This window comes from Somniosus microcephalus, chromosome 22 (genome assembly GCF_052327205.1).
Source record: "Somniosus microcephalus isolate GS21.2 chromosome 22, FLI_Smic_1.0, whole genome shotgun sequence".
NCBI classification, from domain to species: domain Eukaryota; kingdom Metazoa; phylum Chordata; class Chondrichthyes; order Squaliformes; family Somniosidae; genus Somniosus; species Somniosus microcephalus.
The window spans coordinates 17854039-17880826 of NC_141008.1; the positions used below are offsets into that span (position 1 = coordinate 17854039).

At 44.7% G+C, this 26788-nt stretch overlaps 1 protein-coding gene across 1 annotated transcript in view; it reads right to left on the minus strand.

Annotated features, from left to right (window-relative positions):
* Positions 1–26273, minus strand: part of LOC147102069 (14-3-3 protein gamma-B) — a 52858-nt gene extending 26585 nt beyond the window's left edge. The window contains exon 1 of the mRNA XM_085964233.1: positions 26014–26273. Coding sequence (XP_085820359.1) covers positions 26014–26100 — 87 coding nt within the window. The 5' untranslated portion in view covers positions 26101–26273. The remainder of the gene's footprint in view (positions 1–26013) is intronic.
* Positions 26274–26788: the final 515 nt, after the last annotated feature.

Genomic DNA, 26788 nt, shown 5'->3' on the forward strand with positions numbered 1-26788 from the left:
CAATGCATTCTGAGAGAATGAGGAGTGAGAGTGAGTGTGAGAGAGTGGATTTCTGGAGAGATTCAACGCTGTGTGAAGGAGTTTTGGGTACTGAGCAGCACTTTGCAGGTTCATTTTGAATTGCCCTTCCTTGTATCGATTTAGAAGAGACTGTGGGGGCTGCACTCTGAGCTCTTTCCCTGGGCCTCTCCATTGTTCTTTCCAGCAGATTTGATGTACAGGTCACTCCAGGCCAAGATTGAAGGCTGCAATGAGCAGGGTGTGGATGGAGAGCAAGATTGACCCTCCCCTTTAAGAATTGGCTGGCGCCAGTGTGTCTGTGTTCCATTGCTGACTGACATCACATGAGCTTCGCCAGCGCTCTGAGGTAGCGCCTCGCTCCTCGGCGATAGCACCTTAAGAGAGGTGTGTAGCGCCTAATTTAGTGTTCCAATCAACTCCAGGGGTGATAAAAGCCAAGTTTGCAGTTGGAGGCGATAATTAGCACCAGGCACTAAACTTTGCACACGGCCAATAATCACACCCCAAACGGGACGATACTGAATTCCACCCCCCCCCCCCCAAAAAGAGGTCATATAAAAATAAAGAATTGCATTTATATAGCACCTTTCACGACCTCAGAACGTCACAAAGTGTTTTACAACCAATGAAGTACTTTCCGAAGTGTAGTCACTGTTGTAATGTAGAAAACGCAACAGCCAATTTGCACACAGCAAGCTCTCAAACAGCAGTGATAATGGCCAGATAAGCCGTTTGTGATATTGGTTGATAAATATTTCCCAGGACACCGGAAGAACTTCCCTGCTCTTCAAAATAGTGCCACGGGATCTTTACGTTTACCCGAGGGGGCAGCAGGACCTCGGTTTAATGTCTCATCTGAAAGACGGCACCTCCGACAGTGCAGCACTCCCCCAGTACTGCAGTGGGAATGTCAGCCTAGATTGTGTGCTCCAGTCCCACTGAAGTGTGCAAATTGCAATAGCTGCGGGTGATGTAAATTTATACAGACTTGAAAAGAATGAATGTAGCAACTGATGGACCAAACACGACAAGAGCCCTCAAAAAGCCTGCACAACGAACAATGGCAGTCTCCACTATCCATTAATATGCTGCAAATACGATGCAGCCCCATTACTCATCGCAGCACAACACTGCACTCGGTGCCTAGCTTACAGCTGAACAACAGTCAACGGAGGCAGAAATAGTGCGGGTACTCGAGAACATTACTCAGCACTCCCGAACTTCAGGTGAGAAAATAGAAAGATTAAAAACTGGTTAGTGCAAAGTGCTGGAACGCTTTGCAACATCAACTTATCACACTAGCCGTTCCTCAACTAAAGTTGTTCGGGGGGGGGGGGGGGGGGGGGGGAAAAGAGAGATTGACATTGAGTAAAGTTAAAACTAGACCAAATCACCTCAGGACTTCATACAACTAGAAGGGTGAGAGAGGGAGGGTAGAGAGAGAGAGAGAGAGGCAGAGATAGAGGGAGAGGGAATAGAGAGACACACACACGAGAGTGATAAAATTACAAAGAATAAATAAAAAATAATTTCTACAGAGGACCAGAAAAGAACTTAATAAAGCAACACAGGAGCTTCCAGACTGTGGCCTGCAGGCTCAGGCTGTGTTAATCCAGCTCCTGAAAACACCAGGGTCAATTCTACTTATTTGCTGGTTTGTACTTGGTTTGGTAAAGGCTTTTGTTTGAATATAATAATAAGTGTGGTTGCCTTATTGGAGGATACATTCTAAATCATAACAATCAAAACTCAGCAACCTGAGAACCAAGTAAAATGGTTGGGATTTTAAACTATAAACTCCAAAATTAGGAGAATCTGGTCCTGGTAACAGAGTCTCGTCAAGGGGAGCACATCGGAGTATCGGGCCTGGAGGTCAGCAGATGTGATTAGCCAACCATTGATGTGAACACTGTTGGTTTCAGAATCATTCTGTTCACTTGCGGCGACACTGTAGCCAACACATCAATGCAGCCAGATTACCTCTCTCTGGGTGTAGCCGGTTTATTGCAGAGAGACACAGATTGCTGAAGGAAGGATTCACTGTGGCGTTACAATACCAGCTGCGCGCCAATTTACGGCAACACCTGTGCAAATTTGATGCCAAACTGGTAAGAGAACAGTAGCACTGGGACGCTAAGAGGGCCAGAGGAGAGCAAGTTGGTCAATGCTATAGATTATTTGCTGTTTTACTTGCGTTGGCAGTATCTCTAGAGAACGCTGGACAGAAAGTCTTCACAGCTCCACCACAGCAGTCAAGTCCCTGGGCGGACAACATTATCGGAAGAGAATTCCAGTCATGCCTGGCTCCTCCTCCAAACATCTTGAAACAATTGGCTTTTTACAGGAGGGGCATGGCTACCCACTGTGCACCCCATCTCCCAGCTGATGTCAGCGAATGGCCACTGACTGTAATAGAGTCCGCTCTGTAACATTTCCCAGACCTCGGGAAGCCCAGAAGCTCAAGGGAAGCGAAGACAGCTTTGGGGAGAAGCAAAGAGTCTTTACAGCACTACTTGTGGGCCAGGGAGAGCAGGAGTGCTTCCCATCAGCCCTCCAAGCTTACCTCCTTCCCTGGGATCCTCCACCACAACCGATTAGACTCTCCCCTTCCACCCCTAGCTCGGGGATTGGGCTGCTTTCTATTGCAGGGCAGTTCCCACAGCAGCTGGTACTGGACAACTTTAGACGTGCTCTTGTTTTTAAAGGCACACTGTCACATTGTTTTGTTGGCTGCAACGCCCCCCAACACCGCCTCCGCCCCCTGCCCCCCCAGTGATTGGTCAGTGACCGAGACCACCTCCTGCCCCAGTAAGATCAGTCATGGTCTCAGCGCGGTCATCATGGGGCCCTCCGAAGGCAGCAACCTCCCACCACATTTATCACATGGTCAAAGTCAGGGCTGCTGGGAGCAGCACCGCACTGAATTAAAAGGGGAACTATTAACGGGGAAAGCAAAAACTGGTGACAGGTCACTTACTGCCTCTTAGCTTGGCAGTGTGTGGGCAACTGGAGGAAAGTCTGAAGAGGGACGGGGGGGGGGGGTGCCGCCAGCTTTCTACTCAAGGTGAAGGCCATCGTTGCTGTGAGAGGCAGCACTTCGGCAATTTTGCCACCCAGTACCATCATCAAGCATTGCAGGTTAGTACAGAGTGGCCTCATGCAAAGGTTGCCAACACTCCAGGATGGTCTGCCAGTCTCCAGGAATTAAACATTAATCTCCAGGACGCTGCAAGCAGCAACCCGGGAGGAAAATCATAGGGACATTAAAAGAGAGATTTTTTCCATTTTCTTTAAACGTTATTTACAAAAAATATTGGAGATGGGATGGGGGTCAGTCAACCATCATCATCATCCAATCAAGTAACTAAGCCCTAGATTTTCAGTGTGCCGTGAGGCGGGCTTTTAGGCGTGCGGGGGGCTAAAATCCCGATTCCGGGGGTCCCGACACCATCCTGCCCAAAACCCACCTCCACATAAGTTTCAAAGGAGGCGGGTACCCATCCCGCACTGGGACCCGCGGCAGGAAGGGATTAGTGCCAATTAACTGCCTGTCAACAGGTAGTTTTTAGCCTAATCCCTATTTTGAAGGTTGAAGTGTGGGATTCCCGACGGCTCCAAACCACGCCAGGTTAGAGCAGGCGGGCCGTCGGGTTGAAGGACTTGGAGGGGTCGAGAAGTCGGTGTTCAGGTGAGTGATGGGTGCATGAGTGCAAAGGTAAGTGTGTTTGGTGTGTCTAAAGTGCGTAAAGAAGTTTAAATTACTTGTACTTACCTTAACAGCCTTTCTTCCTCTAGGTTTCGGGAGTCCATCACTCAGCCAGCACTGAAAGCAAAATGGCTGTGAGCCGTCAAAAGTGACAGCCTTCAGCTTTCATTGCCGGTGAGAGTTCTAACGGAGTCTGTGTAGAAGGACTCAGGTTAGAAGTCTGAAGCTGTCAGTGTTTGACAGCTTCAAACAGCTGTGAAACACTGATATTTCATCTGCCAAGACCTCTTGACAGATGAAATTTCAGTCTGTGACGTCACCGGTTGCCCTTAATTGGCCTGCTGAGCCCGCTGGGCAGGCTCAACAAGGTCAATCAAGGGAAAGTCGCGTGGATTGGCCGGACGTCGATGTAGGCAGGACTAAAACCCAAAAGTTGTAGTCCCGCCTCCTTCATGAAAATACAGCCCTTAAAGAGTCTGTTCGCTTTCCAATTGGCATGGGAAGGCGGGGCGCTGAGAGAACAGGCGTGTCAGGCAACCAATGGCGGGAGTGTGGGGGTGGGGTGGGGCGGTTGGAAGCAGGAGGTCGTGTGATGAAACGTCCAGGGATATATCCAACCGGAGTTGGCAACTCCAGCCTAACGCAATAAGGCCTCTTCTCTGCCCCAACAACGTGCCTCATCCCCAGCTTCAGTCGGTCAGATTTTCTTTTCCTATAACTGCTTTCCTTCCAATACTGCAGTAAAACTGCAGAATCAGTGCCAGATTTGTGTTGCAAGGTGTTGCAAGTTACTGTGGTTGTACAGGGGCGACAGCAGCAACTGGGGAATTGCTTTGAGCAATCCACTCATTTAATGAAGAGCCCTCAGGGCTAGCAGCGAGAGAACACAGGCCCAAGTGAAGGGACAACATTTTTAAATCACTGCAGCATTAGATTTAGTCTTCCCAAACCAAGCTTTCCTTTCAAATTAAAAACAGCACACGGCCTTGAAATTCCTCATGAATATATGCAAATGTATTTCATCACCCCTTTTGGGGGAGAAGATCTTTTAAAACTCCCTAATAAAAGCAGCGCTCAGTCATGCTTCAAGTAGTAAAATCTCAGCACTACATGTTCTTATTGATGTGACTCAAAGACAGACTAATCTAATTTTAAATTACTTCAGATTGCTGTATATTTTCTTGAAAAAGGTTTTTATTTCGCTATCGGGGCAAACAATATACTAATATGTCCGGAGCAGACATTTGCATCTCCACTGAGGGAGGTGAAAAGGAGGCCGCCAGCCTTTAAAAAATTCATATATGGGAGGTGGGCGTCACTGGCAAGACCAGCATTTATTGCCCATCCCTAGTTGCCCTTGAGAAGGTGGTGGTGAGCTGCCTTCTTGAACCGCTGCAGTCCGTGTGGTGAAGGTGCTCCCACAGTGCTGTTAGAGGGGGAGTTCCAGGATTTTGACCCAGCGACCATGAAGGATCGCTAGGACTCAGAAGCTAACTGCATCAGAAACCAGCTCATTTCTTTGAGCTATACAGTAGTTGTCAGCTGGGAGTGAAGACGAAACTCATGACTGAATCACCAAGTGAGTTTCATGTCCATCTACATTCGAATGTGTATTGTGTTAGGCCCAACCAAGTGGCCCAAGCAACTGGTTCAATAGACAATCCGGCAATTGTTGTTCACATTCTTACCTACTTAAGCCATAGATATGATTAATATTTGCATTGCCAGACTATTGAGAAAGAATCTGTTAGTTCTCCAAAGAAGTTTGCTTCCACTTCAAAAGGAGGAGGGGACTATGTCTGGACAGCAGACATAAGATTTATGCTCCCCATTTGGCAATTTCCACATTGAGACAATGAGAAAGCGTTTCCATAGAAAGCCTTTGCTATATATCTGAGACTCAAGAGAAAAATTCTGGAATGAACCTCTTGATCTAGGTAAAATATACTGTTGATAACTGGCTGTATTCATTTGCTTCTGTGTAATTACCTTTCTTCTAGATAAATTCTACTACTAGTTTCTGCCTGACTGCAATAGTCTGACATGGTGCTGTTTCTCTGCTTTTTGCAGTGAATAGAAGAACATGGTGGACAAATCACAATTGCCAGTGCAAAATACCCAAGGGACAGCACAGCACACTAACCCACACACATCAACTAAGAGTGCATGCTTCAGTTCATAGGAGATACTGGTTGAAAAAAGTCCTTTTAATAAATAGTGTTGGAAAAGAGCCTGAATCCCAACATCCTCTGCCCTTTACACAAAGCGGCAACAGGATACCAAGTGATAATCAGAGCAAGGAGGGAGTCACAACAAATATTGTGCACATTAACCTTAATCCCTTTGAAATGATATTCAAGAATTGCTAATGTAGAAATCCTTTAGAATCACGCTTACAAAACTTGTAAATCTGCTTCTCACACTTATAAAATAAAACATTAAACTGCAGCCAATAATGCATGGTCAGTGTCAACTATACAACTGCACTCAATGAAGAATTATGTAAATAATTAGTATGCAATGTATGCATATATGAATTTCAAAACATTCAAAGTCAGGAGCATATCTGACCTTAATTCTGATGCTCCAGTTGGGTTAATGACAGCTTACACTAGCACTGTGGGAGATCTGCTCCATTTTGAATGGGTGGGGTGATCGATCAAGAGATTTAAAACAGACAACCCTGCTCCCTTATTTGGTTAACTGCACCGCTATTGACATTGCACAATCACAGGCGGCAAATGAACATCGGCACAGCAATGGGTGCCTTTTTATCCAGGTTTTTTGGTGATGTGGTGGTGGGTGAAGGGGGTGGGCGGCAAGGACAGAGGAAGAGACCACCGAGCAGTCTTGGAAAGCAGAGACCAGAGCTCTGGCTCCGAATTCTGGCTCGACATCCAGCTGGATACTCGCATCCTGTCGGTGTAGGTGGCCTCCCTCTCATCGTATGGGTCACGGGAGCCCACAACACTCTCGCACGTAAAGGACTAACCCAGCTATCTGCTGGTATAAAGATGGTTGTGGCCATGGAAGGAACGTTTCATGTCGCGGCCTGCCAAAATGTTAATCGCCTATGTGCCCTTCCAATACTTCACACTGTTCTCCAATGAAAGAGTAAAAAAAAAAAGTGAAACGGGCTGAGATTATGGGAGGGTAGTATTAAGTAGAAATAAAGGAATTAATGCACGAAACCACTGCTATACTGTAGCTGATGAACAGTCAACTGCAGGGACCACCTTCTTTCTGCTCAGAGGTACTTGGAGAAATACAATGTGCATTGGCTTGTTACATGCTATCAAGAAAGTGACTAAATGTATTGCCTGGTGAGTTACTGAGCTACACCTGGTGTCTACCACTGGTGTCCCAGTGTTTCTGGGCTAGGGACAGGGGAACAAAACAGAAATCAGTGGCTCAGGTCTTCCACGGTTGCCTTCACACAAGAAACCATATCCCAGCAATAAGGCAATGTCCGTGGGGGGAAAAAGAGGGGAGAGAGATGGAAGATTTTTTTCTTCAGAAGGAAGTTGTAAAATAATTCTTAAAATGTCAAATCTGACTTGTCCAGAAAAATAAGAACATAAGAAATGGGAGCAGGAGTAGGCCATTCGGCCCCTCGAGCCTGCTCCGCCATTCATAAGATCATGGCTGATCTTCTACCTCAACTCCACTTTCCTGAACTATCCCCATATCCCTTGATTCCCTTAATATTCAAAAATCTATTGATCTCTGTCTTGAATATACTCAACAACTGAGCCTCCACAGCCCTCTGGGGTAGAGAATTCCAAAGATTCACCACCCTCTGAGTGAAGACATTTCTCCTCATCTCAGTCCTAAATGGCCGACCCCTCATTCTGAGACTGTGACCCCTGGTTCTAGACTCCCCAGCAAGGGGAAGCATCTCCCTGCATCTACCCTGTCAAGCCCTTTAAAAATTTTGTATGTTTCAACGAGATCACCTCTCATTCTTTTAAACTCTAGAGAATATAGGTCTAGTCTACTCAATCTCTCCTCATAGGGCAATCCCCCCCATCCCAGGAACCAGTCTGGTGAACCTTTGTTGCACTCCCTCTATTGCAAGTATATCTTTCCTTAGGCAAAGAGACCAAAACTGTACACAATACTCCAGGTGTGGTCTCACCAGGGCCCTATATAATTGCAGTAGGACATCTTTACTCTTGTACTTAAATCCTCTTGTAATAAAGGGCAACATACCATTTGCTTTCCTAATTGCTTGCTGTACCTGCATGTTAACTTTGTGATTCGTGTACAAGGACACCCAGGTTCCTCTGAACACCAACATTTCCCAATCTCTCACTATTTAAAAAATACTCTGCTTTTCTATTTTTCCTACCAAAGTGGATAACTTCACATTATATTCCATTTGCCATGTTCTTGCCCACTCACTTAGCTTGTCTATATCCTCTTGAAGTCACTTTGCATCCTCCTCACAACTTACATTCCCACCCAGCTTTGTATCAGCAAATTTGGATAAATTACATTTGGTCCCCTCATCCAAATCATTGATGTAGATTGTGAATAGCTGAGGCCCAAGCACTGATCCTTACAGTACCCCACTAGTTACAGCCTGCCAACCCAAAAATTATCCATTTATTCCTACTTCCAGTTTTCTGTCCGTTAACCAATCCTCGCTAGTATATTACCCCCAATCCCATGAGACTTAATTTTGTTTAATAACCTCGTGTGGCACCTTATCGAATGCCTTCTGAAAACCCAAATACACTACATCCACTGGTTCCCCCTTATCTATTCTGCTAGTTACAAATTTCAAAAAAACTAACATTCATCAAACACTATTTCCCTTTCATAAATCCGTGTTGACTCTGCCCAATCCTATTATTATTTTCTAAGTGCCCTGTTGCCATGTCCTGAATAATAGTAGTAGGGAAAATGCTAGAATCTGAGGTCAGGCCAACTGGTCTGTAGTTCCCCGTTTTCTCTCTCCCTCCCTCCTTTCTTAAATAGTGGGGTTACATTTGCTACCTTCCATTCCCCGGGAACTGTTCTAGAATCTATGGAATTTTGGAAAATGACAACCAATGCATCCACTATCTCTATAGCCACCTCTTTCAAAACCCTAGGATGTTGGCCATCAGGTCATGGGGATTTATCGGCTTTCAGTCCCATTAATTTCTCCAGTTCTATTTTTTTTTTACCAATACTAATTTCTTTCAGTTCCTCATTCTCGCTACAGCCTTGGTTTACTAGTTCCAGGAAGTTTTTTTGCATCTTCTTCTGTGAAGACAGACAAAGTATTTGTTTAATTTCTTTGCCATTTCCTTATTCCCCATTATAATTTCTCTGGTCGTAGCCTGTAAGGGACCCACATTTACTTTTGCGAATGTTTTCCTTTTTACACACCTATAGAAGCTTTTACAGTTTGTTTTTATGTCTCTTGCTGGTTTACTCTCATATTCTATTTTCCCTTTCTTTATCAATTCTTGGTCCTCCTTTGCTGAATTCCAAAATCCTCAGGCTTACTACTCTTTTTGGTAACATTATAAGCCTCTTCCTTTGATCTAATACTATCTTTAACTTCTCATTAGCCACGGTTGGACCACTTTCCCTGTGGGGTTTTTGTGCCTTAAAGGAATGTATATTTGTTGTAAATTATGTATTAATTCTTTAAATGCTAGCTATTTCTTGTCTACGGTCATAGCTTTTAATGTAGTTTCCCAATCTACCTTAGCCAACTCGCCCCTCATACCTACAGTTTGCTTTGTTTAGATTGAAGACCCTAGTTTCGGATTCAACTAAATCACTTTCAAACTCAATATAAAATGCTATCATATTATGGTCACTCTTCCCTAAAGGCCCCTTTACTAAAAGGTTATTAATTAACCCTTTCTCATTGCACAATACTAGATCTATAATAGCCTGCTCCCTAGCTGGTTCCTCAACATACTGATCTAGAAAACTATCGTATACATTCCATGAATTCAGAAGGTGATGGAAGGCGTCATCAACAGTGCTATCAAGTGGCACTTACTCACCAATAACCTGTTCACTGATGCCCAGTTTGGGCTCCGCCAAGACCACTCTGCTCCCGACCTCATTATAGCCTTAGTCCAAACATTGACAAAAGGAGCTGAATGCCAGAGGTGAGGAGAGAGTGACTGCCCTTGACACCAAGGCAGCATTTGACCAAGTGTGGCATGAAGGAGCCCTAGTAAAACTGAGGTCAATGGGAATCAGGCTGGAGTCATACCTAGCATAAAAGGAAGATGGTTGTGGTGATTGAAGGTCAATTATCACAGCCCCAGGACATCGCTGCAGGAGTTCCTCAGGGCAGTGTCCTAAGCCCAACCATCTTCAACTGCTTCATCAATGACCTTCCCTCAAACATAAGGTCAGAAATGGGGATGTTCACTGATGACTGCAGTGTTCAGCACCATTCACAACTCCTCAGATAATGAAGCAGTCCATGCCCGTATGCAACAAGACCTGGACGACGTTCAGGCTTGGGCCGATAAGTGGCAGGTAACATTTGTGCACACAAGTAGCAGGCAATGACTATCTCCAACAAACGAGAGTCTAACCACCACCCCTTGACATTCAATGGCATTACCATTGCTGAATACCCCACCATCAACATCCTGGGGGTCACCATTAACCAGAAGCTTAACTGGACCAGCCACATAAATACTGTGGCAACAAGAGCAGGTCAGAGGCTAGGTATTCTGTGGCAAATGTCTCACCTCCTGACTCCCCAAAGCCTTTCTACCATTTACAAGGCACAAGTAAGGAGTGTGATGGAATACTCTCCACTTGCCTGGATGAGTGTAGCTCCAACACTCAAGAAGCTCGACACCATCCAGGACAAAGCAGCCCACTTGATTGCCACCCCATCCACCACCTTAAACATTCACTCCCTCCACCAGCGGCGTAGATGGTATACACTGCAGCCACGGTACAAGATGCACTGCAGCAACTCGCCAAGGCTTCTTCAGCAGCACCTCCCAAACCCGCGACCTCTTCCACCTAGAAGGACAAGGGCAGCAGGCGCATGGGAACACCACCACCTCCAAGTTCCCCTCCAAGTCACACACCATCCTGACTTGGAAGTATATCACCGATCCTTCATCGTCGCTGGGTCAAAATCCTGGAACTCCCTCCCTAACAGCACTGTGGGAGTACCTTCATCACATGGACTGTAGCGATTCAAGGCGGCGGCTCACCACCACCTTCTCAAGGACAATTAGGGATGGGCAATAAATGCTGGCCTTGCCAGTGACGCCACATCCCACAAACGAATAAAAAAAAAATCACCTTCCGCACTATTACTGCAAGTTTGGTTTGTCCAGTCTATGTAGATTAAAGTCCCCCATGATTACTGTATTGCCCTCGTTATATGCGCCTCTAATTTCCTGATTTATTCCCTGCCCTACATTACAGCTACAGTTTGGGGGCCTATAAACAACTCCCACCAATGTTTTCTGCCCCTTGCTGTTTCTTAGCTCCACCCAAACTGATGATTCTTCTTGATTTTCAGAGCTAAGATCCATTCTCTCTACTGTCTTTATCCCATCATTTATTATCAGGGCTACCCCTCCTCCTTTTCCATCTTGCCTATCTCTTCTAAAAGTTAAGTATCCTGGAATATTTAGTTCCCAACCTTGGCCACTTTGCAACCACGTCTCCGTTATGGCTATTAGATCAAACCTGTGAATTTCTATCTGCACTATTAATTCATCTATTTTGTTGCGAATGCTTCGCAGGCAACACAACCTTTGGAACTCTCGGTCGTGGCTGCAGAGAACAGTATCTATCCCCCTGACTATACTGTCCCCTACCACAACTACATTCCCTTTCACTCCCCCAACTTGAATGGCCTCCTGCACCATGGTGTGATGGTCAGCTTGCTCATCCATCCTACAGGTAGCAAGAACATCTATCCTGTTGAACAAGGGCAAAGGCTGAGGCTCCTCCAGCACTGCACCTGGGATCCCCTTTACCTGCCTGAGTTGCAGTCACACCCTCCTGTCCCTGACCACTAACCAGACCTGTACCACTACCTAACCTAAGGGGCGTGACTGCCTCCTGGATCAAAGTGTCCAGGTAACTCTCCAATTCCCTGATAACCCGCAATGTCTGCACCTCAGACTCCAGCTCAACATCTCTGAGCTGAAGTTCCTCAAGATGCAGGCACTTACCACAAACGTGGTTGTCTGGGATCAGTGCTCTCCAAGCTCCCACATGCTGCAGTTGTGGCACACCACCCACACCCCCATCCCTATATGACCTTGTTTTATTTAATTAAATTTAATTAAATAAAACATGTAATTTGGTAATTTAGTTTACAGTGTAGTTTTTTGACTACTTACTTGATCTAGATTAAGTTCAGGGTACAGAAATTAAATATCTACCTGTAACACAAAGCACTACAAGTAGTGGAGGCAAAAAGCAACAACTCCTTCCCCCTCTTCTCCAAATTCCCAAATAAAACACTCTGTTCATGTCCACTCTGTGCTCTGCAGAAAATTTTACTTTTATACACTAGGAACCTCACCCAATTTACAAGTGCTGACTTAGCTCCTCTGCTCCTGGTGATTAGCACCTATTCATGACAAACACTTACAGCTGACTGACAGTTAACTGTGACTGGCAGTCAGCTTCTGTTAACTACAGTTTTTAAAGTTCTAGGTTAAAATCAAAATCTTAAACTAAATTTCACTTTTTACAGCAGCTTCTTACCCAATACTTACCAGAAATTCCCACTCTTTCCAAATTCCCAAATAAAACACTCTGTTCAAGTCCACCCCATTTAATCCCACTCGGTGCAGACCGCACAGATTAGAACATCTCAGAATAGGTTTGCAGTGCCTCACGTCTCATGGGAAGTGACCCACTTTAATCAAAGTCATAAAAATATATACATATTCCTATGTAAACTGTCCCTGCCAGGTCAGATGCTAGTCCCTATTGAGATCCCAGACCTTCTCCTGAGTATAGACCTTTGGGTGGTTACACTGCCCAACAAGGCTACTACTACAACAACTCAAAAAACATATATAATTCACTTATACACCAGTACTTAGTGCTTCTGCCATCTTCTTCACATATTAAGACAGAGTGTTGTCACAATAATTTCAGCTGTGTGAAACTGTGATCCCCTTGTAGTGTGAAATATACCCAGGCATTTCCTATCTTGAATCGAGTCTGAAAAGGATATTTTGAATTGTATAACAGAAGTGTGATGTATTTGTGGTTGGAAGGCCATCACTGGTAGTTGTAATTAGGATTATAGAATCATATGGTACAGAGGGTAATTCTCCTCCTCTCCCCTCCGGTTCTTTTGCCAATTATCTTAAATCTTATGTCTTCTGATTACCTGCTGACCATCCTGCCAGTGGAAACAGTTTCCTCCTTATTTACTCTGTCAGAGCCCTTCATTGTTGCGGAAGATTTGGAGGTGATGGATCACAAATATCAATATTAAATAACAATTGATCAGCATTCTTTCCTATTGGTGATGCATGGATGGAGAAGTATCACCAGATATTAGTTTGTTACATGCAAAGTAATCTTAAAATGCTTGGGAGTTTGAGCTACAGCCTGAAACTGGTAATCAAGTTCCAATCTGCAAAGTTCCCCGATCAAACAATTAAAAGCTAAACGAACTGAGCCTATTTATTCATCTTCCGATTAGGCACTTTACAGCCTTCCGGACTCAATATCGAGTTCAACAATTTCAGATCATAACCTCGGCCCCCATTATATTTTTATATTTTTTTATCCACTTTTGGTTTGTGCCTTTTCCTTTTTTTCTCTCCCACATGGCAGCTGTCTTTCACGCTGCCAGCACATTTCACACTTCATCTAGGGCCATCCTTTGTCTCTTTACTTGTCCTATTACCATCTCGTCTCGCCTTGAATATCTCAATGTCTCTTCACCTCTCTCAGACCTTCCCTTTTGTTCTTTCATCCCCTCCCCCATTTCCCAGCCCCCTACTTGCTTCTTAATCGGTTTCAGTTCCTGCCTTTTTTTCCCCCTCAGTTCTGACGAAGCGTCTTCGACCTGAAACGTTGACTCTCTCTCTCTCTCTACGGATGTTGCCTGGCCTGCTGAGTTTTCTGTTGTTATTTCAGACTTCCAGCATCTGCAGTATTTTGCTATCCTATTTACTTAGCAGTTTGTCTGTTATCTTAAAGTGTCAAATCTCCATCTTAGCAGAATACATTGTGTGCTACATGGGATTGCAAACCTGCCCTTATAAAACAGCGCATCAGCCGATTCGCCATGAGTGATACCATGAGACCTGAAAGTATTCTAAATAAGCCTAGTGGCAATATTGATAAACAATTGCCATGACACGGAACGTTGTAATAATGTTCTATAGCTTAGCTGACACTATTGGGTCGATTTTAACCCCAAGCGGGCTTTGGGTGGGTGGCGCGTTTGGCAAGCGTGAAACGCACGCATTGGCCCATGTTTCAGGCCTGGGATAAATCCTGGGGTTTATCTGTGTGCCGTGGGTCAGCTGCCCCACCCAAAATGGGCAGAAAGTGGCAGCAGGCCGATGGGCGGGAGAGGAGGTTTGGGCCAGCGCCAAGGGAAGGCTCGCTGGGATGAAAGGAAGTCACTGGAGGCTGTTCTACACAGTCTTGCAGGGTGCGATCGGGGTGGTGGGGGAAGAGAAAGAGTCCAGGTTAGGGAGGGATACAGGGGAGGACAACTTTCCTTATGGCATCTGGGAGATCACACCTGCTCCCATTGGCGCCATAAAAGGAAAGTTTTTACAATTACCTCCTAGAGCCTGGTCTGTCTGCAGGCCAGGACTTCCCCGCTCAGGACCCAGTTAAAATGCAATTGGGTCCCACTGATCCAACAGGATCCCGATCTGCATAGAGGGCCCTGCCTGCCTCATCTGCCTGAAGAACCCTGTGCATTAAAACAGAGTTGGGATCGGAGCGGGCACCGTTTGTAACTGCCCAACATCCAGTTTCCCCTCAGCGTGTAAGGTTAATATCCACCCCTACAAGTCACAAAGAGCAGCAAGGGAACCCTAATTGTACAAGTAGATAGAGCAAAATAGAGAGCCTGTGATATCCTCTATTAAAAAGATAGAAATGTGCAAACGTCAACTGCACATAATGGCCCAGAAATTCGGGTCCCCATGGGCGAGTACGCACTGGGTACTCACGCGTAGGCCCAACGAAAGTGCCAGTTTCGTGCATGCACTGCGCATGCGCGGGAAACCGGCACTTCCGTTCCCCTGAAAGAAGGGGTTGACAGGTGGAACGCGTGCGCCGGAGAGGCAGCGCGTGCGCATTGAACTTACGGTTTTTTTGCAGGTTTCTCCGGGAGGGTAAGTCTCCAGAAGTTACACTTTTAAAAAGCAGGCGCAAGGCCTGCTTTTAACAAGGTAAGTGGTGAATTAATTAAAATTAAAACATTTTTTCCCCACAGGTTTATTATTTTTTAAATACTTTAAAGAAAGGTAAGTTTATTTTTAGCCCCGTTAGAAAATGTAATTAATTTTTTCAAAAATTTAAATTATTGTTTAAAATAGTTATTTCATATAATTTATAGTTATTTTAAAAATGTGATTTAAAAAAAAATGTATTTGAAGTTTTAGTGATGTTTTGGGGCTTGCAGTATTTATAGGTTTGACAGCTCTTCCTGTCAATTTTATGAATGAAGCATTCCCTGCTATCATTGGCTCTCCATGGCCCACGTGATCCCAGGGGACGCTTCGAACTAACTGCGCCCCTGGGATACGCAAGCACTGCGCGCCGGCAGTTGGAGGAGGCCCAGGATCGGAATCCCACGCGGGCCCACAGCTCAAAGGCCGGCGCACTAGGTAAGTGCAGGTCAGGGGCTTGCACCCGCGGGAAGCCCCCGACCCGAATTTCTGGGCCAATGTTTTCATTCATCTGAATGGGTCACAGATGCAGAGGAATCACTGATGGTTACAAAGGTATTTTGTATTCCTAAAAGAACACGGAAGTAACTACACACAAGTTGTGTGCTGATTATTTCTGTGACAAGACGACTTGTCATACAAAACATCCATTTCAAAAGGCAGCTTTCTGTAGAAAGGAGTATTGTATCAACTGGCTCCTTGCATGTGACTCCAATTGGAAGTGGATGCTGACTAGTGCCACTTTTAATCTGGTTTGTCACAACCTCTTGAGCATCGAACTATTTCACAACCGACTTCAGTGATTGCCTGACATCTGTTACTCAGTAGGACCAAGAGAAACAGTGATCCATCATTAGATCTTCAGGGAATAACTGAGCAAACGCAAAATAAATCCACTTTGTGACTCCTCCAGGGGTTGGAGAACCAGACTGCTTTGCTTGAAGGCTGAACTTTCAGATAAGCCCTTTAGCATCAGAAACACAAAGCTCACTTCTCAAAATAATAGATACAATTCTACTTTAATCTGGGAGAGGGGCAAGAGAAATATCTCCTCCAGGGACTGTTCCATTTAAAGAATCTTATTTGTCCATTTAATACTCAATTAGACCACTGAACATTTCAACAATGTATCGTACAGGTTTCACACAATGCAGGTCCCTCTATAGACAGAGCAATGCTATCTTACAAAAAAATTCCCATTGCACCAATTGCCAAACTAATAGCTAATTTGGTATTGTTGCATTCTGCATATATTTGTATCCATGAGGATTAGGACAGAGACTTTCCAAGCACATTTTACTGAATGGTTAGGCTGGACAACTCGATCATGTGGTTCTTTGCAGGACACTGTGGTGATAGAACAATGCACACCCAAGTTCATTCATAACTGCACTGTTGGTCGGCAAATGAGAACAAAATTGAATCGACCTTGATTCATCTGAAAGCCAAACACTCCTTCAAGCTCTGCACATTACATGTTACATCATTGGTTTGTAAAAACACCACCATTTAATGCCCAAAGAGGTTATGGAAAAAAACAGATTAAAAGGCAGAGATTAAGGTGTATTGTCCTTACAGACTTGAATGTTGGTATTGATTTTAACTCCATTTATAGCATGGCCATTTTCTCAGGTAACATGGCACACAGAACCCGTGGTGTGCATGTCTCAATGCCTCATTTATCCGAACCCAACCCAAGCAACAGTTTGAATGGTACAAGAAGGGGACAATGATTGTATAAAGTGTATTAGAATAAACAAGTTCTATTCAAATCAGTATCAGCCCACTGTGTGACAGTGTCAGTTGTGGCTCAGTGGGTAGCACTCTCGCCCGAGTCAGCCGGTTGGGGGTTCAAGTCCCACTCCAGAGACTGGAGCACAAAAATCTAGGCTGACACTCCAGTGCAGTACTGAGGGAGTGCTGTACTGTCGGAGGTGCCGTCTTTCGGATGAGACGCTAAACTGACGCCCCGTCTGCTCTCTCAGGTGGATGTAAAGGATCCCATGGCACTATTTCGAAGAAGAGCAGGGGCGTCCTCCCCGGTGTCCTGGCCAATATTTATCCCTCAATCAACATCATTAAAACGGGTTATCTGGTCATTATCACATTGCTGTTTGTGGGAGCTTGCTGTGTGCAAATTGGCAGCCGCATTTCCCACATTACAACAGTGACTACACTTCAAGAAGTAAGTCATTGGCTGTAAAGCGCTTTGGGACGTCCGATGGTCGAGAAAGGCGCTATATAAATGCAAGTCTTTCTTCTGGCCTTGCTAGACCTGTTCCAGAGTGAGGAAGAAAACTAGCCGAGTGAAGACAAATTGGATTATGGAAGAAAGTTCAGACATTCAGGACTGAAGCTTGATAGGAATGAAGGGTTCATTGAGCTTGTAATTCCTGGAGTATAGAAGATTGAGGGGTGGTCAGATCGAGGTGTCCAAAATGTTAAAAGGATTTGATGCAGTAGATACAGAGAAACTATTTCCTCTGGTGGGGGAATCAAGAATGAGGGGACAGAATCTTAAAATTAGAGCCAGACCATTCAGGAGGGAAATCAAGCTTTTTCCATAAAAATAGTAGAAATCTGGAACACACTCCCCCCAAAAACAATGGATGTTAGGACAATTGGAGCTTTCAAAGCTGATGGATAAATAGATCTTTGTTAGGTAAGAGTATCAAGGGATATGGAGCAAAGGTGAGTAAATGGAGTGGAGGTGCAGATCAGCCGTGACCTAACTGAATGGTGGTGCAGGTTCGAGGGGCTGAGTGGCCAACGCCTGTTCCTATGTTCATTAGCCACAAGGTGAAAAATGATACTTTAAAATCGCTCTCTATTACACTTTAAAAAAAAGAGTTGGTCAATGGTCTATACTAACTGTGTTGCTTACGGTTTTGCCCAATTGCTAATTGTCAGGCCAGAGACTGCTTTCACCTTACGGTGCCTTCCTTCTGCTACATTCAGTATCAACTAGTAAGGCTTTCTCTTAGGCTACCTCTGCAAACCAGCTAATAAAAAGGAATTCTTACTGCAACACTCTCCCCAACAAAAAGGTCAGGCCCAGTGATCCACCAAGCCATGGTGTTTGAAACTGAAATGTCAACATGCCTTTTAAATCACCGCGCTGACATCTTAAATACCATGGACCTTTTCCTTTTAAAATTTGTGTTGGGCCTTTTCCATGGAGCTGGACAACTTGAGATCTTGATGTCCAGTTTAGTAAGACTTCCAAACAACATGACCATCAGAGCAAGTGAGTGCAATAATAGAGCACCATCCTTCCACCACACCTTCCCTGGTCTCTGGGGAAGAAAATATCTAGCCTTCCAAAACTGTCTTCAATGATTTTTATAGTTCATGTCACACTTGGGCTGAATTCAAGCAATGGCAGCTGTAGCCTGTTGCAATGAATAAATATTATTCCATAATTCTATAACAATTAATTTGGACACAGACTTTCAGGATTAAGTGTCACGGATGATACAGATCAGCGGTTACATTTATTCACAAAGCTACTATTCAACATATGAATGAAAGCTCAAACTAACCGGCTATTTAAATGCAGCCTTCCAAAAGGGACATGTACAGTCGCACAGTTTTGTTCTTCTTTGGCGAACAACTAATGAATCATTTGTAGAGGAAAAGACGACGGAATGCCACAAATCTGAAATAACAGGAATTGGGTTCTGCTGAAACGTTCCACCCAAAATGTTAATCTATTTGTTTTCTTTCAGATGTTGGCTGACTTGCTGTGCATTTCCAGGAATGAATCATATGGTAATTGAAGATCATCTTCCAAGTTATTTCTACCCAGAGACAAATTGTGTGTTTTTTTTTTAAATGGTGAAGCTACAAGTGAATAAGAAGCGACACTGCCGTGGTTAAACTTGGAAACAACAAGTTTTTGCAGAGGGAAGACTTGAAACTTCATTTACTAACTGGGAATCCTAAATGGGCAGGTGTTTCACTCAATATTCAGGCTCTCTGGACATCTTTCCCCATCTCATTAGTCCAGCGCAATACTCAGTTCCCAACGGTCTCACAGCTATTTTATGGAAATTGGGCTGGTTCACTTGTAGTTGCCACCTGCTCCCAATTTCCTGTAGCAATGTTAGGAGGGAATCAAAACAGCCTTTAATACCACTTAAAAATATTTTAAAAATACATGGCTAAGATTGCTACCATTAGTGTTTCCCATGATTGAGGGTTTTATACTACTTGTATATAAGTTGAAGATCATTCAGGCCAGATTCCCTGTACTGGGATGTCAGAGCTCCCAACAGCAGAGAATTTAAATACATCCCCATCTGGCAAGAAATAACAACATGGGAAAATACCCATACTGTATCACTGGAGGCAAGGTATTAGAAAACCACTCAGTAGGAAACTGCTGCCTCTGGTCACTTCCCTGTTCCATAATCAAATGATAGCAATTAAAACAAGGGACAAGGAAACTGGTTGCAATTGGTGTTCCTTTTGAAGACCAATCTGGTCACAATTATTTCCCTTACACTCCTTTCTTCCTTATTGTCATAAGGCAAGAACACTTGCATTTATAGAACACCTTATCATTGCTCTCAAACCTCACAAATAGCTTCACATACAATGAATTGGTTTGAAGTAGAGTTCCTCTCATTAGGCAGGAGAACACAGCAGCAATTTTATACCCAGCAAGATCCCACAGCAGCATTGAGATGATGAGTGATCAGTTAACCCTTCTATGGCGATGGTGAGTTCACAGGGGAAGTTTGGCCAGAACACCAGGAGAACTCCCTGCTCATCTTCCAATACTGCCATGGGATCCACCAAAACCAGCAGGAATCAGAATAGGCAAATAGACCTCGAATGGCTCATCCATAGGATGGACAGTTCCAATAATGCAGCACCTCCTGGGCACTGCACTGGAGTGTCAGCTTAGCAAGTCCTTAGGTAGGGCTTGAACCCACTGATTCAAATGGCAAGAGGGCTACCACCTGAAAAGGGCAGCAGCTTGGTCCCATGGCTCCATTAATGCTGATGTTGAACAGCTACAAGGTGCCCAAGTGTGGCCCTAGGCAACTCACTCCCCATCCTCCCCTCTGGGAGATGCCCAGCTTTCAAAGTTAGACATATACCATGTAGTTAATCAAATCTTGTTTACCCACTTTCTACAACCCTGGAACAGCAACTTGGAATACCAGCATAAGGCATCTACAGGAGTGTGAGAAGAGGAGCACAATCATAGCAACAGTTCAAACAACCTGGGTGGTTATTACTGTAACAGCATGAGAAACATTCAAAAGACTTGCAATCTTCAGCTAAAGGCATCTACTATGGAATGTAGAAGTGCCACCCAGAAGAAGAGATCCCTGCAAGCTTGCCATCGGTCACTACAATCAGTAACATGGAGAGACAATCCTTCGTTTTTCTTTACTAAAAGGGACAAATGATGTGAAAGAGAGTGGCAGTGCCAGTGCCTTATTACTCACACAATTAGAACAAGCTGGATGAGCACCAGATAACAGCAAGACATGAGGAAGGGTGTCGCTCTGCTATATCACGCAAAGTAATGTCAGCTACTAGTCTCTTTAAAAATTCTTAAATAATCAACCCCAAAATCAGTAATAGACTTCATTACACATGGTTCCACTCGGACTTCCTTGCCTCAGTTTTCAATCGCAAACTTGCACCCTACAAGCCTACACACCATTCTCGGTCTCCGCTTCCTCCCTATTTTAGAACGTCTGCTCCATGCTAAACGCCAATGGGTGTGGCAAACTTGGCGAGTGGGCAGGAGGCACATGAACATGAGTAGTGGAGACTCTTCATCTGTTTCCCTTCAGGGAGAAACCGAAACTTTGCTTGGGACTTTGCTGCCACCTGTCTCCCAGCACAGTAGACGATCGACTAGGTTTTCCTTCATTCCTGGACACTGCCAGCTGGTACTCCAATGAGCTATCCACTTCTCAGCTATTCCAATCAGTATTTTACAGTCCCATGATGTTCAATATTGTGTAATATAAATAAAAACGACAGGATGGTCCGCACCCCTGGGGTCTACACACCTTTCTCCAATGCATTCCCGGGCCATGAGAGCATTCACCTTTTTGCCAGGTTTTCCATGCTTCCCTCCCACTCTGCTATTCTGCTGTAACCATTTACACCTTCTCTGCACCCATCTTTTGTTTCTTTACTTGTTCCAATACCACCCCCTTTTGCCTTGCACCAGTCTCCCTTTTGTCGTTTAATCACTGCTGTCCTCCACCCTATCACAGACCTTCACTTTGTTCTTTTCTCCTCCCTCCTTTTCCCTGGCTCTGCACTGGCTTAGAACATCTTCCAGTTCTGATGAAAGTCCATCGACCTGAAATGTTAACTCTTTCTCTCCACAGATGCTGCCTGACCTACGGAGTAGTTCCAGCATTTTGTGTATTTATTTCAGATTTCCAGCATCCGCAGTATTTTACTTTTATTTCACACAAGCATTTTAGTAGGAAGCCTTTTCAACCCTAACTAGAAAACCATGCATATTTTGCCAAGTGACAAGAAATAGCTGTACTGTCCAATCCCAGATGTGATGTAGGGCACTATTTTCAAACACCCTAAGATTATCCTCCCTCTGTCCTCCCACTTCTTCCAAAATGATTCATATTGGGGTGCGGTTGCACTGTGATTCATCCAAATAATCACTGTGCTTGTGTGAGCCCAGTCCACACTTTGTCTTATGGTTTTAGCACTCATTTGCTAAACTAATCAAAATCCAACATTGGTGAGTGTCGACAACAATAGGTGGAATCCCAAGACATTGTATCCTGAACCACATTAACAACACGTTCATAACAAGTGGGATGTCGACTAGGAAATGTACATTTTGTCAGTGGGCTGACATTAAATAGGGCATTTAATTAATTAACTGATTCGGGAGATTGTCCTATGGGGAGAGATTGAGGAGACTAGGCCTATATTCTCTAGAGTTTAGAAGAATGAGAGGTGATCTCATTGAAACATACAAAATTCTTACAGGGCTCGACAGGGTAGATGCTGAGTGGATGTTTTCCTTGCCTGGGGAGTCTAGAACCAGGGGTCACAGTCTCAGAATAAAGGGGTCGGCCATTTAGGACTGAGATGAGGAGAAATTTCTTCACTCAGAGGGTGGTGAATCTTTGGAATTCTCTACCCAGAAGGCTGTGGAGGCTCAGTCGTTGAGTATATTCAGGACAGAGATCGATAGATTATTGGATACTAAGAGAATAGAGTGGTAATGGGGATAGTGCAGGAAGGTGGAGTTGAGATAGAGGATCAACCATGATCTCATTGAATGGCAGAGCAGGCTCCAAGGGCCAATGGCCTACTCCTGCTCCTATTTCTGATGTTCTTGTATTATTCCTGACTGACCCAACTGGTGACTTTGCCAAGCAATGAATTTTGAACCAACTGATTTGCATGTCTCAACTACTAAAAATACAATCGATTATTTTCAAGGTCATCAATTTATCACTAGTGGCAGCAATCTAGAGCGATTCAATACAAATATGGTAACTTCCAAAGAGCTTGGGCTATCCAAATAGACTAAACATCATCTATTGGTTCCCATGCACATGGTAAAAGATAGGCAATCAGCTGAATAGGTGGCCTGTGCCATAATGTAATCATTTTAACACGAAAACAAAAAGTGCCACTTTATAGCAAAATAACCAACATCACATGTACTTGCCCCCAATCCCGGTTAGCACCTTTTAAACCAGTGTTGTCCAATATGTTAGCCACATGTGGCAAATTGGGGATGCCAGATGTGGCTAATTGCATTTCTGAATGGTAAATAAAAATATGAGTTCCAGACACTCTTGTTGAGAATGTGATCGCAATACTCACGTGTACAGTGTAATCAAGTGCACTTTAAACATTGTGCATTTATTGGTTTAAATAGTAAGATGGAAAGCAGAGTGTGCAAGTGTTTTTTGATCGCCGAGTGCTTTACTTCATTGGTTACTGAATGGTGGTAGAAATCTACACATGCAAAGTACATTTACTTGTATTGTGTGCAAGATGTTTCCTATTAAAAGCAGTACTTGTGGCTATAACAGTGCCACCATAGCCACACCTGTGACTAAGTCAGTGATTTCTATTGGACAACATTGTTTTAAATTCCCAAAGAATCCAATCGTTATATGTACAGTACGCTTCCTTGTGCACTTGCAGGTTAGGAAGAGTTCTAAAGACAAGATCGTTTCTGTAATGTTCTTATATCCGGCACAATCGAACTATTAGCAAATCTTAAACCCGAAGTGCAAGTTAGTTTAAAAGGTATTGTGAAGCGGATGATTAAAATTGTACCTAGGGGTCCAATCTGGATACTGTAAGATACATCTTAAAATATTACTCCAGTTTGTTTAGGAAAAGCTGCCAAATTCGACTGAATCTAGTTTGTAATTCTTTCAAATCTATTTTCATCACCTGGGATTAGGTGTCAATTTAAAGGTGTGGCTCATTAGGCACAGCCTAGAGCCAGTTAATCCTTGCTCACTCTACAGACCACAGGGCTCTCCAGTTAATAATGACACAGAACGTCCCAAGGCGCGTCACAGGAGCGTTATCAGACAAAATTTGACACCAAACCACGTTGAGAGATATTAGGGCAGATGAGCAATGCTTGGTCAAAGAGCTAGGTTTAAAAGAGCGTCTTAAAAGGAGAAAAGAGGTAGAGGGGTTTAGGGAGTGAACTCAAGTTTAGGGCCTAGGCAGCTGAAGGCACGGCCACCAATGGTGGAGCGATTAAAATTGGGAATGTGCAAGAGGTCAGAATTAGAGGAGCACAGAAATCTTGAACACACTAGGAGACAATGGCAGCTACTCAAAGGAGCACAGCCTTATCATAGCAGAAAACGTGCCTATTTTTATATTGGTATACAGCAACAAAAATCTGCTGGCCAGTCAATAAATGCAGAAATCTGATGCCCTCCAGGAATGTCTAGACACCCCCCCTGAAGTCCTGGGTCCGTTGGTTTCAAACCTCTGGACTGATGGCCACACTCAGGCAAGGTGTGCCAGTCTGGGATGGGTCGTCTGGTACCGAGTGAAGTTAAAAACTGGGCTGGGTTCTCCGTCCACACAGCCACACCCATCCACGTGTTGAACAAGGCGTGCCATGGGCTGGACACAACCCTCTTGTCTGAACTGGATGCCAAGCAGTCAGAGGAAAAGGACAAAGAATTACAAAAAATAAGTGCTGAAACATTTGTAAATAAGACCGACATCTAATCTAACGACACTGTAGAATAGTAAAGGGCGTTGGTAATATTTGGTAATTCGGGAGCGGAGATATAATGCAGACGGTCTGACCAATATCTATATGCAAGACGATATACAACACCCATCTCTTTCGGAATAAACGCAGACATTATTGTTACAATAAAATCATCCACTTTAGCAAATATACAGTAAATTGGAATATACTCGGCCAATTGCCATTTCTAATTGAAGTATGATTTCGTTCTGGTTTTTTAAACATATATTTGCCAGTGACAGTACAGAAGGCGCTGGGACTGCGGCTGGGTTTAATGGGCGTACCACACAGGCAAAAGGAACAAATGGTGCAATAAAGGCATTGGCATGCGGAGCAAAGACTGCGCCACTCCTAACGCCAAAAAATGGACACACGTCTCAAGTCCTCTATATATTTTTTAAAAGATTTAAAAAAGGTAACCGGCCCACCACAAGCCACAGCCATTACTGTCTAAAGGAAAACCAAGGGGTTGAGGAGGGAGGGAGGGAGGGGAGGGAGGGAGGGAGGGGGGGAGGGAGGGAGGGGAGGGAGGGAGGGAGGGGGGGGGGGGGGAGGGGGGGGGGGGGGGAGGGGGGGGGGAGGGAGGGGGGGGGGGGAAAGAGAAGATAGCTGGCAGTCTTGGCAGATTTATTTAGGAAATTAGAATGCCTGCAGTGTGACACCAGCAGAATCTTCTAGAATTGTTGCCTCCCAGATTTGCTTTGTTCACGGTTTGAATGGGCTGCCGGAGACAGGCAACATTGCAATCCAGAGGTTTGGGGAGGAAAGTAACCCCCCCCTCCTTTATCTGGTCAGACACAAGAGGCTTTTGGTGGCAGGGATGAAGAGGATGGGGGGAGAAAGGGGCTCCGGACAGATCCCAGCCTGGGTCACTCGGATGTGTCAATTTCAGCCTCACTCCGCTCAGCGTGTCTATTTCCACATCATATTTCACACACGCGCGGGGGGGGGGGGGGAAGGGGAGGAGGGTTTGCAGATATTACTAAAAAAAGGGGGTGGGGGCAGCCCAAGGTTTTTACGGTAAGTGGAGTCGCTTAAAGCCACTCCGTTATGATTTTAAATATACATTTCAGCTGACACCGCGGGAAGGAGAAGACTCGATCGATGCAGAAAGCGCCGAGTTGGGCGAGAAATTGCTCGCAAGGCACCGCCCCAGCATCCAACCCGGGATTATCCGCATTCTGTTATTTTCTTCTTTCTTGCCCGATTAAAAATACATATATATTTCACCTGTTTAATCTCAAATGCAATACGGTTTGACCCAAACAAACATTCACTGTACACCGTCCTATTACAGAACCAGATAATCAGTCATTACAAGTTAAGCCAGAGTTATGAATTAAGATGTGGAACTAGATAGCCCTATTAAATTCATTTTTTTGTCAATCTTCCCACCACCAAAAAAAAAAGCCTCCTCCCACCATGGGGCCTAAAAATTAAATGCCAAACAATGCGCTAGACTTCATCCATTCATTGCAAACAGGTCATCGTTTTGCGGCATCGCCCAGTTAGCTACTCTGACACAGAAAGCCAGAGAAGGTTGGGAACAGGGAAGGAGGGTGGGGAGTAGGAATAGAAAAATAAAACGCAGGAGGTAAGTGAATGGGGGGGGGTGGGAAGAGGGAAAATAAGCCACAAAGACATACCGATTTCATTGCTGCTGCCATATCATCGTACCGCTCGGCTTGCTCAGCCAGCCTGGCTTTCTGCACTAGCTGCTCGCGATCTACCATTTTTGCTGGATGTGTGTATATATATTATACACGTGTATAAGCTACAATGTATATAATATAATGTTGCTATATAGATATATATGCCTTTTTTTGTTGCTTTATTCCTGCAGCAGCCTGTCCCTCTCTCGCCCAGTTGTCGCAGCCAGTGCCTCCCCGTCTCGCGCCGACAGGACACCCCCAGCATTCTGCGCTGACGTCACTGCCCATATATAGGCACCACCCCGCGCCGGCGCCGACGTCACTGCCCATATTAAGACCGCCCCGGATTTCCTCTTTTGGATACAAAGTAGCGAATGAGCGCAGCCCGCTGCTGCGCCTGCGCCGGCCCCGGCCTGGCCGGTCCGCCTCTCTCCCATTGGTCAGCTGCAGTTGCAGTGTGTCGGCTGTCGAACTCCACTTCCCACCAACGCCCAGCAGAGACCCGGGCACTGAACCCAAGTCTGAGGAGTCTTTTTTAGGTTTTGGTGCAGCCTGTCAGGTTTCTATGTCTCAACCCAGTTTTCAGGGTACAAATGCAGAACGAGTGTTGGTCAGTCTGACTCAGAGAGGCCTCAAGGATGACTATTGTGGCAATTGCCACAGTGAACACAGTAGGAAATGTGCTGTTAAAAGAATGTAAGAAGTCACACAACACCAGGTTATAGTCCAACAGTTTTATTTGAAATCACAAGCTTTCAGAGCGCTGCTC